The sequence below is a fragment of the Dicentrarchus labrax genome, unplaced genomic scaffold (genome assembly GCF_905237075.1).
Source record: "Dicentrarchus labrax unplaced genomic scaffold, dlabrax2021, whole genome shotgun sequence".
NCBI classification, from domain to species: domain Eukaryota; kingdom Metazoa; phylum Chordata; class Actinopteri; family Moronidae; genus Dicentrarchus; species Dicentrarchus labrax.
Window position 1 is genome coordinate 26,715,320 of NW_026136711.1, and position 16,641 is coordinate 26,731,960.

Below are 16,641 nucleotides of genomic sequence, written 5' to 3' on the forward strand. Positions count from 1 at the left end.
TTTACCGTTATGTCGTGTCACCATTTTGATTTTTTTAAATAATAAAAAATAACAGAAGAACATAAACCTTGATGTAAAACTTGCTTAGATTAGGTTTTTTAACATATTCTATCATTTTAACAGATAGCATTTTAGCTAAAATGACCACAACAAGAGTAAGTAAATGGTTGGTCACCTGTCAGTGATTATGTAATGCTTTATCACATTTATGCTTTATAAAAATGAAAACAATAACTTCCCCCCTTCAGTATAAAGTAAAAGAAATGGACACCATCTAGTTTTAAACAATCTAAGCTAACTGATATGAGAACCAGTGTTTAAGGTAATGACTTGAATTTAGAGTCATATGGTTGCTCGTCGTCGCTGATATTGAGGGCTCGGTACACCGCCGGTAGCTCGCTTCTGGATAAAGTGCAGACATTGCTGAAGTGACACCGACGTTGGACTTCGTCACCCGGTGTAAAACACATGCCGTCCTATCCTTGCTCTCTCCTATTTAGGGCGAATTTAATTGATCCGGGCAAGCCGCGACCGCATCTGAGGTGGTTTCCCCCTGAATTCATAACGCTGAGCATCTTCAGGCGACAATTGCCTCTCCTTATCCAGCAAACAGTTACACCTTTTTTTTGGTTTGTTTTTTGGGTTTTTTTCTTCTTTTTTTACCAGCACACTCTTATATTCAAGGATACCAGCGTGAAATCCAAATGAAATCGGAGTAATTATCTCCCCCCCCCGCATTATTGTGGAGGCAGCTCGGAGGAGGCAGAGAGAAGAGGGGGAATGGATGCGAGCAGGCGAGCAGAGGCGCACCGAGGCAGCTATTACCTGACAGACACAGCTCCTCTGTGATGCAGCTGTTTTACGCTGGCTGTGGAGGAGAAATAATAATCATTTAAAAGAAAAAGAAAAAGAGAACACCCCGACGACTGCCTTTCAAAAAACGCTAACGAGCGAGAAATCAGCGGCTATTTGTTATTCAGCACGTGTTGGGATTGCATATGAAGAGCCATGTCGCCTTTCTACTACACACAGAGAGAGAGAATATACCATCGCTTTTGATTTTATAATTCAGATTTTCCCCTTTTGTTTTCCTCGGCGTTTGTTTACTCCCTTCTCAATCGTGATCTGTTTTGTTGTTGTTGTTGTTGGGGTTTTTTTTTTTTTTGCAGACCTGCACGGAGCCTTTGTTTTTTCTTGTTTAGAAAAAATCAACTCGGGTAATAATACACAAGTGAGCGAGGAGAGGACAGCGTTGGCATCCATCCATCCATCCATCGGTCCAATGCGCGCTCCACACCGGGCTCTCTATTATGGAAGTGTGACCCCAGCCGTGGTACAACACATGCTTCCCCCAGCTCTACTTTCTCCAAGTGTTTGCACGTAAGGACGGTGGGGGGGCTTGTTTTTTTTTTTTTTTGGAGCCAACATCTCGGGGTATAATGCTCTGAATGTCGGGCTGTTTTTGCCGGCTGTCAGTGACGCAACATCTCACACAGACTGCATGAGAAACACATGCGTAGAAGGGCGTGAACTTGCAGACTCTAACCCTCCTTACCATTAAGAAAAAGCCCCTACTTATCTCTATAACGCCACTTTTCTCCTTTTTCATCCGTTTGCAACCCTCCCTCCATTCATCTGAACTCATCCCCCCTTTTGGAAACCATAATGGATCTCAAAGCGGACTCGGAGGACATGGACTACAAACAGCCGGCTCCCATTGAAGTTTTCGCCAGCAGGTCCACGCTGCACGGCATCTCGCACATGTTCACTTATGAGCGGATGTGTATCAAGCGCAGCCTGTGGATTTTGTTCTTCTTGAGCTCCGTGGGCGTGCTGGTGATGGTGTGCGTGGACCGGGTGCAGTTCTACTTCCAGTACCCCCATGTCACCAAGCTGGACGAGGTGGCGGCTCCGATGATGGTGTTCCCCTCAGTCACCTTCTGCAACCTCAACTCCTTCCGCTTCAGCCGGGTGACGCGCAACGACCTGTACCACGCTGGGGAGCTCCTTGCCTTGCTCAACGGCAGGTGTGTGTGTGTGGTTGTGTGTGTGTGTGTGTGTTCCCATGTGTTTTACTTGTGTGTGAAGGGCTACCTGTACCCTGTAGCCTAGATACCACAGGTCTAAGCTGTTGGTATGTCAGTGGCATAGCCTGCCAGTGATTAAGTTCTTTAATATCAGACATTTCCTGAAGATCTTTGATTTCCTGCCACTCACTGACCTCACCTGTAACAGCCAGTTTTCCCTCCTGTAGGTTAAAAGAAAACCAGCATTCAGTACACATACTCTCAAACAGACAATCTGCCTCAAAGATAAGATTTTGCCTCAGGGAAACCCATCTGTGAGGATTTAGTAGTTGTTGATTCAGGCTTTGATTGTGTCCACTGCACAATATGAGATAACAGGCACAAGACTAAAACATTTAGCTGAAACGGTAAATTTTTAATTTGGGTCCATTCTACTGCAATTACCGTAAAACTAAGCGATACTTTATTCCAATAAAATTAATGAAGAACCATTAAATCACTTAATCCCAGAACCCCACTGTCTAAACCTCAAAACTCTTTAGATATTCTGTAAAAGGGAAGTAGTGCTGATGCTTTACAAATCATGGCCCCTAGTAGTTTAAAATCTTCAAGGCCATCAGTAACCTTTGAACTCGTGAAATTTAATTTGGGTGTTCAGTAGCGTCCTGGAAATGCAGCCTTTTGATGTCTGAATTGTCTCAGGTGAAATCTCATATGTCACACAGAAGTGCAAAGCAGCGTTTTAACACCTGTCTCGCTGGTCGTCGCTGTTAGGCCCGCTGGGGAATGTGCAAAAACAACATGGACAAAGCATGCAAAACCTTTCAAGGCTTTCAGTGAGTGTGAACTTGGACTCACCTTAGCCTGTGGTTATTTAGGAAGGGAGAAAAAAAAGGTACGGATGAACAGTGTTTTCTGAAAAGAGAGGAGGGGAGAGGCTCAGCATTGAGAGTTGGTTATTTAATAATTTAGTGACATTATAGATCATGTCAACTGAAATCCACACTGCACATAAGCTGCTGTATTTATGTAATCGTATGCGACAACATGAAATATACCCCCTAACATCAATCTGTTGATATATGTTGATACAGTATTTGATAAAAAAAAAAAACACACTCACACACACATTTTATCCCCCTGGTAACAGATAATAGATGTTTCTAAGTGGTTAATTCAAAATGATGAAGGAGAAAATGCTGCGGGTGCATTTCCTTACCTCGTCGTTTTACAGTTCGTGTGATACGAATATCTCAATATTGGATAAGTAGACGAGCAGATTTTCTATAATCCCCTGCTGACTAAACTGTGAAGAGACGTGTGTGTGTGTGATTCACAACTGTCGTCCCCTCCCTTTACACTTGTTGCTTTCCGCTGTGCTTTGATCATTTAGTCTTTCGGCAGCCATGACAAGCTCACCGTTGACTGTTGAAACTTTAAATATTTTCACTCTTTCCTTTCAGTGGCACCCAGTTTTATTCTGATCACGTTTACCAGTTTACCGCGCACACAAACATAGACATGGTTTTACTGCAAAAATACAACATCTACTACATACAAACACATTCAAATACCATCTTGAACACATTAGTCAGTGTATTTTTAGCGTATTGATTCACAAAGCTCTGCAGCTGAAGGCACAGTCGGAGAGCGGTACATGCTAGGATGACATAAATCCAATTCCCTGGTTTTCATACATAATATCGTTGCTCCGTGACCTCTATATGTGCATCCATATTACAGGTGATAACCTTACAGGAAAGCAAGAGATTATATAGCTTGGGGGCCTCGGTTCTCGTGCTTTGTATGATATAGACATCAAGCGGCGTGCTTTCATCCCACGTGGATTTATTTCTGTGTTTGTACTGTCAGCTGGAATGTCAAACCATTAAAATATCAACATAGGCCTCCAACTCTTTTGATTTATTAGGCAAAGTTCAGTCAGATTTCCTGTAAGAAGTGAGATGCACAAACAAGGGCACGGACTGAACAAGAGGGAGGAAAACAGAAAAATGAAAGCAGTGGCACTTGCTCCAAGTGGCTTTGGAAGGAGCTGATTGTGGATGGAGGGAAGGGGGCTGCAAGCAGAGGCAATTAACTTGTGTCTCGTAAGCTGTGTGATGAACAAGTCTTTATCCCCGTGTAATTAGTGCTGTTTGTTAAGCTACAGAGTTGAACGCTGATTAACACTCTCATCTTTCTCACTGTTTCTTGCCCCCTCTGTACCGTTTGGCTTTTGGGGGAGACGTCCCCAACTTAGAGATTGGTATAGTATGTGATGTATTCTCAAAAGATGACAAGGCAAGCTTTGTTAGCAGGTCTCACTCTCTGGCAGTCTCACAGAGGTCGAAAAAGTTCTTTGTAATAAGGACTTTGGAGGAAAAACAAAGGAATAGGGAACAACTTGAATCTAAGCTGTAAATGAAAAAGTTCTGATGGCTTCCCGTAGACTTTGCTTTTTTCATGTGCTTTTAAAATACAAAAACATTGATTGGGTAAAAGGCACTTCAGTGCTAAGCTTTTTGATATCAGCTGACATGCTGTGGGTTTTGTTAGAAAATGGCAGGAGAAAAACAAAGTGCCATGTGGCTGTGAGTTTCTGTCCATCACTTTCAGGAGGAAGCAGCAGGCAATATCCAGCCTTCCCAGACTATCTTAGACGCCATGAAGTTTATAGCTGAGCTACTAGTAACTTCACCTGACCAAAAAAAAAAAATCAATCACTTTCTCATTGTGTTCTCACAGGCTGAAGTCACACTTGGCAGTGCAGAACATTACGAGTAAATTGCTCAATTCTATTTTTATTATGTCGCAAAGGCAATTATATGATAATTAGCAAAAGAAAGGTCATTTTGGAATAGGTGTTGGTTGTGTGCTGCCAAAAAGTGCTGCATCGGCTCATGAAAGTCAGAGAAGCAAGTCTTCTGCTTACGCAGTTATCAGGCTTTAACATGTTTCCTGAGCTTGCAAACATGTTCTAAAATCGCATAAGCAGTGTGTGAAGTGCCACTAAATGTAACGCTCGATAACTTTGCCTCAGCAAGATCGCTGGTCCTAATCAGCATTTGACTGGATGAAATGTGCTTGGGAGAGGACATGGGGAGGCCAGATCGTCACACAGAATATACAAAGAGTTGCTTCAAAAGCTGATTTTTCAAATGTGGGTTCATTTGCATTTGCATTGTGATTGCAATTAAGGTAAGGCAATTAAGCTTTTAAAAATAATTTAATTCGATTTAAAATAAAAGGATTGAATGGGATCAATCACACAAGGTTGCATGTTATTACTGTATTTTGCTTCTTTGGTTTGTAGTGTTAGAGATTTGTTTGGGTTCGTTTCACCTTTCCGTGGCCCTTGTTTGCATTTCTATGATCTTGTCCAAAGTGGTATAATAATTGTGTCACAGGTGCACCATCATTAAGATGTAATTATCAAAACTCTGCTACCGGGAATCATTGCCGTTACTCATTTTCAAGGACACTGCACAAACAATCCTATCCTCGTTAGTATATGAGTTCAATTAGCGCTAATTGGATAATTACCTGAGATTATATCAAGATGTGTTCATTGTTGTGTCACACAGCCTGTGGTATTGATACTAAATTAACACAATGGACTGTGAACTGCAAGGGAGGAAGAGTTTGTTGTTTACCTGAATGAGTACAGTTTTTCTTGACCACAGTCTTACTGTCACAAGTTCACTCTGAAAATCAGTGGTTGCTAGTATTTACTCACTCCTCTCATGAGGTGGCAAAGGGATGCAGATGCTCCTTCATTCGTTTTAGTCCCCGCAAGAAAATTAAAGTGCTTGTGGCCCATAATCCAATTTAGTCTCCCCCGCCCCTACGTAGTGAGTTTGCTGTGATTGCTTTAGGGAGCAGTGGCAGGGCAATATTAAAAATCTACCCATATTATTGTGATTGTATGTGCTTCAACTAAAGCCTCCTGACTCGGGGATCTGAACATGGCGTCTTAAGTGCTCTCCTGGCAGCTTGGTGTTGCTTATAAGACGCAGGCTCGGGATACAATTCAATTAAGTTCCAGGTATACCACAACAGGCTGTATCTTCTTATAACAATAAAGCATGAAAATGTAGTGATGTGTTCCCAGTGTGGGCCAGGGTACTGAACTAGTTTTGAGTTGTGATTTTTATCAAAGATTCAACTTTTTCAGTTCGTAATATGCCTTTGTGATTTGAACTGCCTTTTCCGGGGCCCAAGATGAACTTTTTTCAACATTACCAAACCTGCACAGGTATAACTCACTGCAGCTACCATTACATTTTTGATGTCTTGCTTATTCAAATTGAAGTTGATTGGTTAAATATAGTCCCTGAATATAACATGACTAACAATGACAACAAACTGGAAACATAATCTATAAAGTAACTTGTTTTTTGACATTTTTCCACTACAATGACTTAACTCTCACATGAACATGCTGGATCTCTGTAAAATATAGGATGGTTCATTTTCTGTGAAAGGCATCTATTTTAAAGCATTTTGTAACAATTTTCCTCTTTCAGTCCATTGGAGCAACATTGTGAGCAAAATACCCAGTCTGGTCTTTGAATTTTTTATTCATGAAATATTTTTCCCTAAGATAAAATACTTAATGCAGTGTGTATTCCTAAAGGATGTAGGTCACGTGTGATCAAGGTTAGTCTGTTTACAGGTGTTAATGGAAGACCTGGTTGAGCTCTGTTCAGATCAGCTGTCACTCTGGCTAAAACCCACACATCTCTCCCGGTAATGAACTTTAAAAACAAGGTAATTAATACACTAAAGCCAACCAGATCACACATTCACAGCGCATAATATGTTTACACATTAACGCACAACTGCAGTTAAGCATTAACCCTACATCACCTTAATTTGCTTTGATATAATTTTAACAACAGCCAGCTGTATTAGGGACAAAGTGGCAACTAATGAATAACCTTTCTTGGATTTATAATCTATTTAATTCATGAAAGATTCGGTCATCTGCACTGTCTTGTCTTTAGTCTGTTGTGCATTATGTCTTTTATTAAAGAGATGGATGAAAAGAACTGTTACTCATAATGAAAGTATAAAATACAAATCAGCCACTGAATTGTAGAAAAAGTTAGAGGCAGACATGTTGAATCTTTATGTTGGAGAAGGTATTAGATAAATTGTCATAGTGATAAACTGGTGAAATATCTATCATATTTTAAGCATTTAATTGGACTTAAGTGCCATGTTACATAAGATATTTGATGTTGCAGTGTTTTTGACTTTTGGTGATAACAATAAACCTTTTTCACAGCAGCCATTTTGACATGAAGTAGTAGGGTAAAAACAGGTGTTACCATTGATACTAATTAAGGTACTGTTCCATTCAGGACAAACAGAATCGTGGTGCTGCTGTCGTACATGTTGGCTCACTGGAAAGGCTGAGCTACACTAAATGGAACTGAGCCTTAATTAGTATAATTCATAACAACTGTGTTTACCCTACTATTTCATGTTAAAATGGCTGCTGTTAAAAAAGTCTAGTCCCAATCTTCTCTGTCACAGCATTGTTAACTCCATCTCTAACTCCACTTTCAACATGTCAGTATGATGGATTCCCATCTCTCATCAGTGTTGTGAGTGCAGTGGAGAGGAACAGTCCTCATTTCAAATTACACACATACTGTTTCACATGGTGAATATTTTATTTTATTCTGTTTGAAGCAGGTAAACAACACTGTAGCTGCAGTGAAACATATTACACTTCTTGTAATTTGGTTTTGATACAGGTCGAAAATACATTGCCAGTTCAATGTGAAGGCATTGCTCAAAAAAGAAATAATTTAGTATTTCATTTTTTATTCATGGATCAACTTACATTATTCCCTTCATCAAGGGACAAAATCTTGTTCATGAGCACTGACAAAGCTTGACCTTGTGGAATTAAAAAAAAATCCATTAAGATTTACCACCAATTATGGTTTGAAATAGCGCCCATATCCATGAGAAATAACTCCGCTGTCAGCGTCCACAAAGTCATTCACAGATTTATTGTCAGGGGAGAAGGGTATGCCTTTGTCTCTCTCTGTCTCTCATGGTTTTCAATTCTAATTCTGGTTTCTCCAGCTTGGGGACAGACTTATTCATGTTTGCAAATGTAAATTGAGCTGTCCAAAATTATTACAATAACACAATACATGAACCCTATTATAAGATGGCTGATGCTCTCTCACTTTACACACAAATTCAGGACTTCATATTAAAACCCTTTACCTCACTACTTTGCCCTTCTCTGATTTGAAAGAAATAGAAGGATTGACTACCTTGTTGCTCAGTTAATTCAAAAAACCATTATGTCGTGTTATTCACTCTGATAGACTCTGTGTGTCCAAACAAATTATTCTCATAAGTGTCTGTCAGTAGTGCTTAATCTTAGCACTCCATAATTTGGACGCTTGTACCACTGATAGCCCATTGCTCAGCAGGGGTCATCAATGGGCTGTCTTTTCTCCGAGCAGGGCCACGCTAGTTAATTGAGGTTAATTTGTGTCTGTGAATGACTGTGAGCAGGTGCTGGAGGTTGATGGTGGTTGTCAAGCAGAGGCATATCATAAATGACTTCCACAGTGTTTTCTTTCTGTGAGCATGGCCATTGCAGTTGAGTTTCAGTTTGTGTGTGTGGACGCACTCGAGTGAATCATACTTTGTCACATGTTTTATGTGTTTGTGAGGAGGAAACAGAGACAGAACGAGAGAGAGTGAGTGTGTATGCTTTCCCTTACATGATACACCTGATTACGTTTTATCCCAAAATTGCAGCAGATGCTATATGAAGTGTTTTGCTTTGATTTAAAGACTATGCAGACTGTATAGTCTTTTTCCAGAGTGAATTACAGCATTATGAACATTGTTATGCTTACTACGTGAAAATGCTCTGCTGCCACAGTTAATCCTAATTATTTGGCAGAATGATTAACACAATTGTGTGAAAAGAAATACTCACATCCTTTAAATAATGAGACATTTTTTCCAACTCAGCGACACCCATGGTGGTTGGCATGCCAGAGCAAGGCTGCCAGTTACAGACAACATGTGGATAATATTGTGAGAGTTTGCTAACTGCAGGTCTGGGAGAGTTGGCATGCACACATGTACCTTTTCATTCAGTTAGAGGTTGAATATGCTCTTTTTGCTGCTTCTCTATTAATTTTTTACATGTTAATTCCCATTGTCCTGCCAAAAATGCTTGTCAGCCTGCCAAGCTCTTTAAATGCACATTTTAAAAAGGAATTGAATTGTGTCTTGCTCTACTGTCAAAGGGAATTCCTTGAAGGCATGTCTATTTTTTATTCTTTCATGGGTAGGTTAAGGTTTTGTGTTTGAACATGATGATGTTTAAATAAAATAGACAGTTTTACAGTCTCTGAAAATTAATTTTACTTTTTCAGTGTCTACTCTCTTGTTTGCTATTCATATCTGAGTGTTTTATTATGATTCACACAGCAAGAGAAGTTTTCTGCATGAGAATTTGAGAACATGGTCATGTAATAAATGACACAGAATGTAAATGTAATGTAAAAATTGTTCATTTGTGCATTTATGGTTATTTATGAATGTGCTTCTTCATGCCCACATGAACTAACCCCTCAACCTTCTTGTCCAGGTACGAGATCCGGGACCCACACCTGGTGGAGGAACATGTCCTGCAGATTCTGAAGGAGAGGGCCGACTTTGACAGCTATAAGCCCCGGCCCTTTAACATGCGTGAATTCTACGACCGAACAGGCCACGACATCAAAGACATGCTGCTCTCCTGCTACTACCGAGGCATGGAGTGCAGTGCTGAAGACTTCAAAGTGGTGAGTCAGGCGTGTAAATAGTTAAATGTCCTCTGCCAGGCCAGCTGAGGCCTGCCAAGATGAGGGTCAGCTGAGCATATTTGTGATACAAGGTCAGCGTTGATATAGTTTATTATAACATCTATATAATATGACCTCTGTTGAGCAGTCATGGCAGAAGTTTGCTTTTGGGAAATGACATGGTGGGATATATTAGGTAGTGAATAGTATATACTGAATTTTATCCTCAGTTCAATCTGTGTGGCTCCATCAGTCCAGATCCGTCTGTTCCCCCTCAGGATGTGACTGAGAACCATTGTGTACACTCACAGGCCAAAGGCCACTGAGTGTACATGCGTATGGAGATACACACCATGTACAAGTCTGCTGCAAGGTCCCACATGCTGGCATTGGTTTACAGTTACTGAAAGGTTGAACAATGTTCTCATAAAAGGTTGAAACTTTTGCTGAACTCTGGATCAGTGCCATGACGCTTGCTTTATGAGTAAGAATTTTAAAAAATCTGTCACTCTGGGAGATTTTCTGGAAGTGTTTGTTTTTCTCATCTATCAGATGGTTACAGACATCCAGTTATTATCTGGAACCTGTGTGACCTTTATATCTGCTGTACAGCGTATGGATTCATCAGATACAGCAGCAGTATATAAAAAAAAACACTAAGCTGTCTGAGGCACACAGGGTTTTACCTTGTCTGATAGCTGTGGTTGTCATCAGTTACTGTACATTTTCTGTGATATCTGTTTAATACCAGCCCAAACCCCTTTTGATACACTGACTGCACTATTGACGTTTTTCTGTATCAATTACTTTTGATTGTTGCAGAAAAAAACATTACAACCAATTAGCAATTCTTTCGCTTCAGTTTGCTGGATGTTTGACTGATCTAACCTTGCCGTTTGCTACTGGCAGGTAGCATACAATGTGTTTATTCAAGCTTGTTTGGTGACAGCGGCTGCTTCTGGAAATAGGGGTTGGTTAAGTGCGGTGACTCTCAACGATACAGTAAATGTTTGGCCCGTAATACAATACAATGAAAGAGAGTAGCAGAGTTGGCTGATATTTCTTTTTGTGTTTGTGACTATGAGTGACCCTTTCAAATTACAGGCACCGTTTGATTCAGATGAATATTTCTTGTCATTTTCTCTTTTATCATTCACTAATAATTTCTGCTATTTTATTGTCTGAATAAGCTGCAGTTACTGGAATTATGATAAGCGAGGGGGGCCACCATGTTTGTGTGTGAAGCGTATCTAAAATGATGCTGTGAAATTTCTGCAGTGTAAAATCCTTAACCAGTTTAAAAATTAAAATGCTAAATTAATTGATGCTGGATTTATGGTTTTATTAATATAGAACAGAAGACACAAGACAAATCAAACTCAGAAACAAATTAGTAAAGTAGATGCATTAGGAGTCACAAAAAGAATTCTTAAAATACATTTAAAAAATATATATATATTTTTGACATAAGGAGGCTAAAAAAATGTTACACATTGCAAAGAGTGGCAGCTTGCTGTGGGAGAGAGAGCTCATCCAGACGGGGCAGCTATTCAGCAGATGCTCTTTCCAGAGCAGACTAGTGATGATGGCAATGTATTGATAAGGTTGAAGTCTCTTGAGAATCCCGTGGTTATTGCAACCTAATACACATTTGTAAATGTCTCATAAAGAGTTTCTTTATTAGTAGATACTGCACGCTTGTTTGTAAGAAAAGGCTACTTCTTGCTTTTGAACTAAATCAGTGCAGCTCCTCCACACACCATTTATTGATGTGGTCACCCTGTATTTCAGCCTCCTATGACATAAACTGGACCAGCTCTTTCGAGGCTGGGACATTTCCACACAAAAGACTCGAACAAATTGCATAAACCTTTGTAAGTCAACCATAGTAAACCACAAAAATCAGATCTCCACACTTTATTTTACCAATCCTCCAAGCAAATGCATAAAGAAAGAGAGTCACATGACTGTTTATATTACAGGCGCACTTCACTTGACAACCAACCCACCTTCCAGACCAGTGCACATGTCTGTTGGCAGAGTATGTCTGAAAGAAGGCGAGAAAAGAAAGAAATCTGGCGCACTGTTTCACTCTTACACCCTGTGTCCTTCAGTGGTCCTTTGAGGTTGAATATCTCATGCTATGTGAGCATTTTTTCCCCCCCATATCCTGTAAAACCATGTTGTACAGCAGTGGCTACAACACGGCCCACATGGTGCAGCTCCTCTAATGTGCTGATGTGTCCACATTACTGTAGTTAGTTGTCCTTATGGCAGATGGTGCGTCACAGGGCTCTACTGTATTAGTACAGTAGTGGACCTGGATAAAACAGCTCAGCAGAGAGCACTAATGGTGTGGAAAGAATCTTCAGTGCAATAGAAAAAGACAAAAACAGTACGATGAACACTCCCACCAGCCTCTGCCTCCAAACCCCAGACCATGGAAGCAGTAAAACTGTGATTAACACTGTCGGCAGCTTCTGCTTGTTTACCCCCAGCATCGGCAGCGTGCCTCGCTAGCTGCTCCCTAGCTGTGGAAGATAGCCAGAAACAAATGGTCGCTACTACACATGGCATCAGGGAGTCCAGTTGCATGCTCTGATAAAGATGGAAAATTAAACAGTCTGACCACAGCAATGGTAGCACTTAATGCAAGTGGTCTCCGATAGGATGGAGAGAATCTGCATTTTAAAATGTTCTGATGGATGAAAACACTTTGATGCTTCACATTGTTTTCAGGTTATCTAATCAGAAGTACGGTGTGTCCTTGTCATCACCAAAGTTGTCATCAATTAATGGTCATTGGTCCCAATACCCAGTGGGACACAGTGCTATATAACCACTTTTCAGTTAATGCTGATTAGTAACTCCCTCTAATTGTGTCCCTGCTTCCTCTTTCTCCTTGGACAGACTTTTGCTAATTAAGAATGCAGAAGGTTGGGCTTAAGTCTTTTAGCTCAGCTGATATTTAAGAGCAGCAGGACAGAAAAATTATCCTCAATTAATATTAATAGGTGGCCTAGAGTTTCTGAACCATAGCTGTAGGAGATAATAGAAAACAGTAAAGAGTGAGTGAATACAAAGACGTAATTAGATTTTTTATGATCTTGTGTTTAATTATAGAGACACATACGTCAACGTATGGATCATAAATGTACAGAACAGTTTAAGAATAAAATCAGTGGGTGCACAGTCTATGTCAGTGCATCCCAGTGGAATCCTCCGTAGATAATATGTTGATAGGTGATTGATGTCACAACCTCTAAATTATTCCATTTTGAACACTTCAAGACACCCACTTCAGACTACAGTCACCAGGGAAAACTCTGGAAGACTTTGCAAGACTCAAAACTGAAGCTGAGGGGGTTTGGCAGACAGTGAGGGAGAGAGAGAGAGAGATAGCATATGAGAAAGAAAATGAGGACAAGAAAGAAAGAGAGAAAGAGGGACAGATAGACTTGGAGACGGAGGCCCAGGTAACAACAAAGTCCTTGGGATGAAACTGAACATAATGGTCAAGTGCTGCAGAGAGGCACAAAGACACAAAACAGCAGCTGCCACCGCAGTAGCAGCAATAGCGGTACTATCAGTAGACACACAGGTTTGTGCTCATTTAACCTCTCAGAGACTGAAGAGCTGCACTGTATCTCCCTTTTCCAGCCGCCCAATTGTCTGCACAAACACAATGAAGTACGGCCACTCAACAAGTATCTCCTTTCCACTCTTATATTTTTGTTAAAAACAAAATGTCAGATTCTATCCAAATACATAGAAGGAAATCAAAATGTTATAGGTCATAATAGTATTTCGGGCTGACTTGAACAAATTTGAAAAATCATCACAATTACAGTGGTTATACCGTTTAAGCTGCTTGATAGTATTTTTGTGTAATACCTGTAAATCTATCTTACCTATCTATAAACGGTTCTCATTAAGCAGATACATTTACTACATTACTGCACAACTTGTCTACATTACAGTTAATCCATTTTATGACTACTGGTCACCAGATTATTGGATTATATTATGTATACATTATGTTTTATTTCTGTATTTTAATTTCTTCATTACTTTATGTCTTATGTCTTAGGTTTTCTACTTGTGTGATTTCCTTGTTATACATTTTGTATGAGCATTGTTGGAAGGAGCCTGATAACAAAAAGTTTAATTGCCAATAGTCTTGCATAGCTCTCCACAGCTCTGTGTCAGTGCTGGAGAAAGGTCTGGCTGCACCCATTATCATTCTGCAATAGAGGGAAAAAAATGCTCTGGCTTGTTTGTGTTTCTTTGTACCAACCACAATTGTCTTGGGTGTCACTAAGCCCAGGATGCAGCGATGGTGCCCCTGAAAAACAGTGTTGGGAGCAGATGATGTTTTGGTGAAACATTTGCACTTGGGGAGGCGAGCACTTTCCTGTTAGGTAGCTTGTTTATGTTCTTACTCTTAGCAACCAGGTTAGGGTTAAGGTAATTTGCCAATTTCAGCCTGTAGTTTGCTAACTCTGTTGTTGTTGTTTTTGTAGCAAAGGGGATTTTTGAAAACATCAACACACAGATATACACAGCCAATGTCAGGCTTAAAGCAGCAGTCCACATCCAGTGAGTCAGGCTACCTTGCCAACAACTGCTTCATTGTAATTGTTGTGCCTATGAGAAATAAACAACTAGTTTTCTCCATGTCCCTGTCAATGGCCATCACTTGTTGTCTGTGCAGGCCATGCTGTCCAATACAACTACTTCAACTATTCTGTTTTCTTTATTTGCTTTTAACAAAGAAAACACTTGTCTTCTTATATTCACAAGGATGTATAGTTGCCAGCAGAGTTAGAAAAGTAGCATCCTTGGGAGATTTTAGGACATCCTCTGATTACCTCTTTTTTAGTGTTTAGGTCATTGAGATTCCAGTAATTTTAGTTCATGTTCCAATACCTTTAAACTTTTTTTTCTTTAGATTTAATTAACAAAACACTAATTGATACTACTGACTTTAAAAAAAAACATATTGAAATGATTACATCTTAATACTTCAAAATTGTCTTGCTGATCCTTTTATTGCAAATCTGTACAATAACTGGGAACAACAAAACATACAAAAGCTCCACAGCATCAAATTGTCGCGTGACATTTCTTGATGTTAACCTGTCACACAAAAGTTAATTAAGTTAAGAAGACAGCTTGATTTCAATATTTGTGAAGTAGTATATGTCTGTTAAAGTATACGTTGTAAATTTGTTTAAGTTTATATATTACATTAGTCTTCAGTGTTCCCATCAGCACGTTTAGTCTCCCTGTCAAGTAAACCCCGCCTTTGTGTAACCCAGACTCTTACGTAATTACCATGATCATTCTATTGAGCTATTGGCTTCATTTCAGCTGTCCATTGGCCCTTAGAGTCCACGCTTGGTGGTACACAAAGTGTCACTAATGAGATGTGATCAATACAGAAAGCCTTTCAGAGCCACATGCCTATGGATCACATTTCATAAACACCATTTGAATCAGTCTAAAGGATAGATCTTCACATGTGTGAGTTGAAATAAAATATGTTCCCATCCTCCCAGTCCATATGAAGTGTTCCCTTAACAAGTTAGGGAGGTGTTTTCTTTCTTTTTAGTCTAAAATTCCCACTTTTATGTTTACAAGGACTGTATTTAATTGCAGAGCCTTGGTGGAAGGATGCTGGTAGTTGTGTGTCGGCTTTGAGCTGGGGCCAGCTTGGGGCAGCTGATTTCTTAGCTTAATTCCTGATGTAATCTAATTATTTTAGCTATTAAATGTGATGACTGCCGAGGCTGAGAGTCTTTTGAGGCACCCGCCATTTGTAATATCAGACATTCAAACATGCTTTAATCTCCCATTCCTCATCAACTGTTTTTGACACAACTCACCTTTGTTCCACCCTCTTTTACTCATTGCTATTCCAGTCTCATTCATCAGCTCAAAGCCGATGATTCTGCCGTTCTTTTTGGCCGGACAATTCCCACCACTTTCCCTCTTGAGGATAAATCAATCAATTTGCTATTACTGTAGAACTCAAAGACATGGATCAATTAGGTTGTTACTGAGTAATGGATGCATGACTAATGAAAAAAATGCCTTCTCTTTGAGTGTAGCGATGCCAATGGCTCTCCCTGTCTTGTCGTTTATTCTCATCACCTGAGAGGCAACTAAAATAAGAAATTGAACTGTGAGGCAATAAGAATTTTGTAATGTGTTTATTCAAAACATTTTTTCAACCAACCAAGCTAAAATCAAATTTTTGACTATAGTAGATATCTTGTAAGGCTTTTGTTCCCAATCTTTTTTGGTGTACTAACCTTCATCGCCACCATGCACTTCATGTGTGCTTTTAAAGGTTTTTAAACATTATTACATATTTAAAAGTTTATATTGTTGGCCATCTTTTTTTTTGACAAAGACATAGTAGGGTTTTTTGGATCTTTTTCAGTATTTGGTCTAGCCTGCATTCACACTAGTACCCTTGGAGTTGCAGGAGCTGGGTGTTTCAACCATTTATTCAGCACTTTTAGCTTCAACTTCTCTGCTTGTGTGTTAACTAGTTTTCATGCACTTTCACTCACTCTTAAACACATGGTATTAAGGTGAAAAATCTGTGGGAAACTGTGCAGTCAGCCTATTGCTGGTATTGCTTATTATGGCAGATACACTAAAGATGAGCCTGACACCAATTTGTACTTCTGTTTGTCACAAGTGTGTATGTGTAGTAAGTACATTTAAAAACTTACAAAAACGTATGTTAAAGGATATATGGTTTAAAG

At 39.7% G+C, this 16,641-nt stretch overlaps 1 protein-coding gene across 1 annotated transcript in view; it reads left to right on the top strand.

Annotated features, from left to right (window-relative positions):
* Nucleotides 1-560: 560 nt before the first annotated feature.
* Nucleotides 561-16,641, top strand: part of asic1b (acid-sensing (proton-gated) ion channel 1b) — a 142,690-nt gene continuing 126,609 nt past the window's right edge. Inside the window, exons 1-2 of the mRNA XM_051415500.1 lie at nt 561-2,027; nt 9,667-9,862. Coding sequence (XP_051271460.1) covers nt 1,666-2,027; nt 9,667-9,862 — 558 coding nt within the window. The 5' untranslated portion in view covers nt 561-1,665. The remainder of the gene's footprint in view (nt 2,028-9,666; nt 9,863-16,641) is intronic.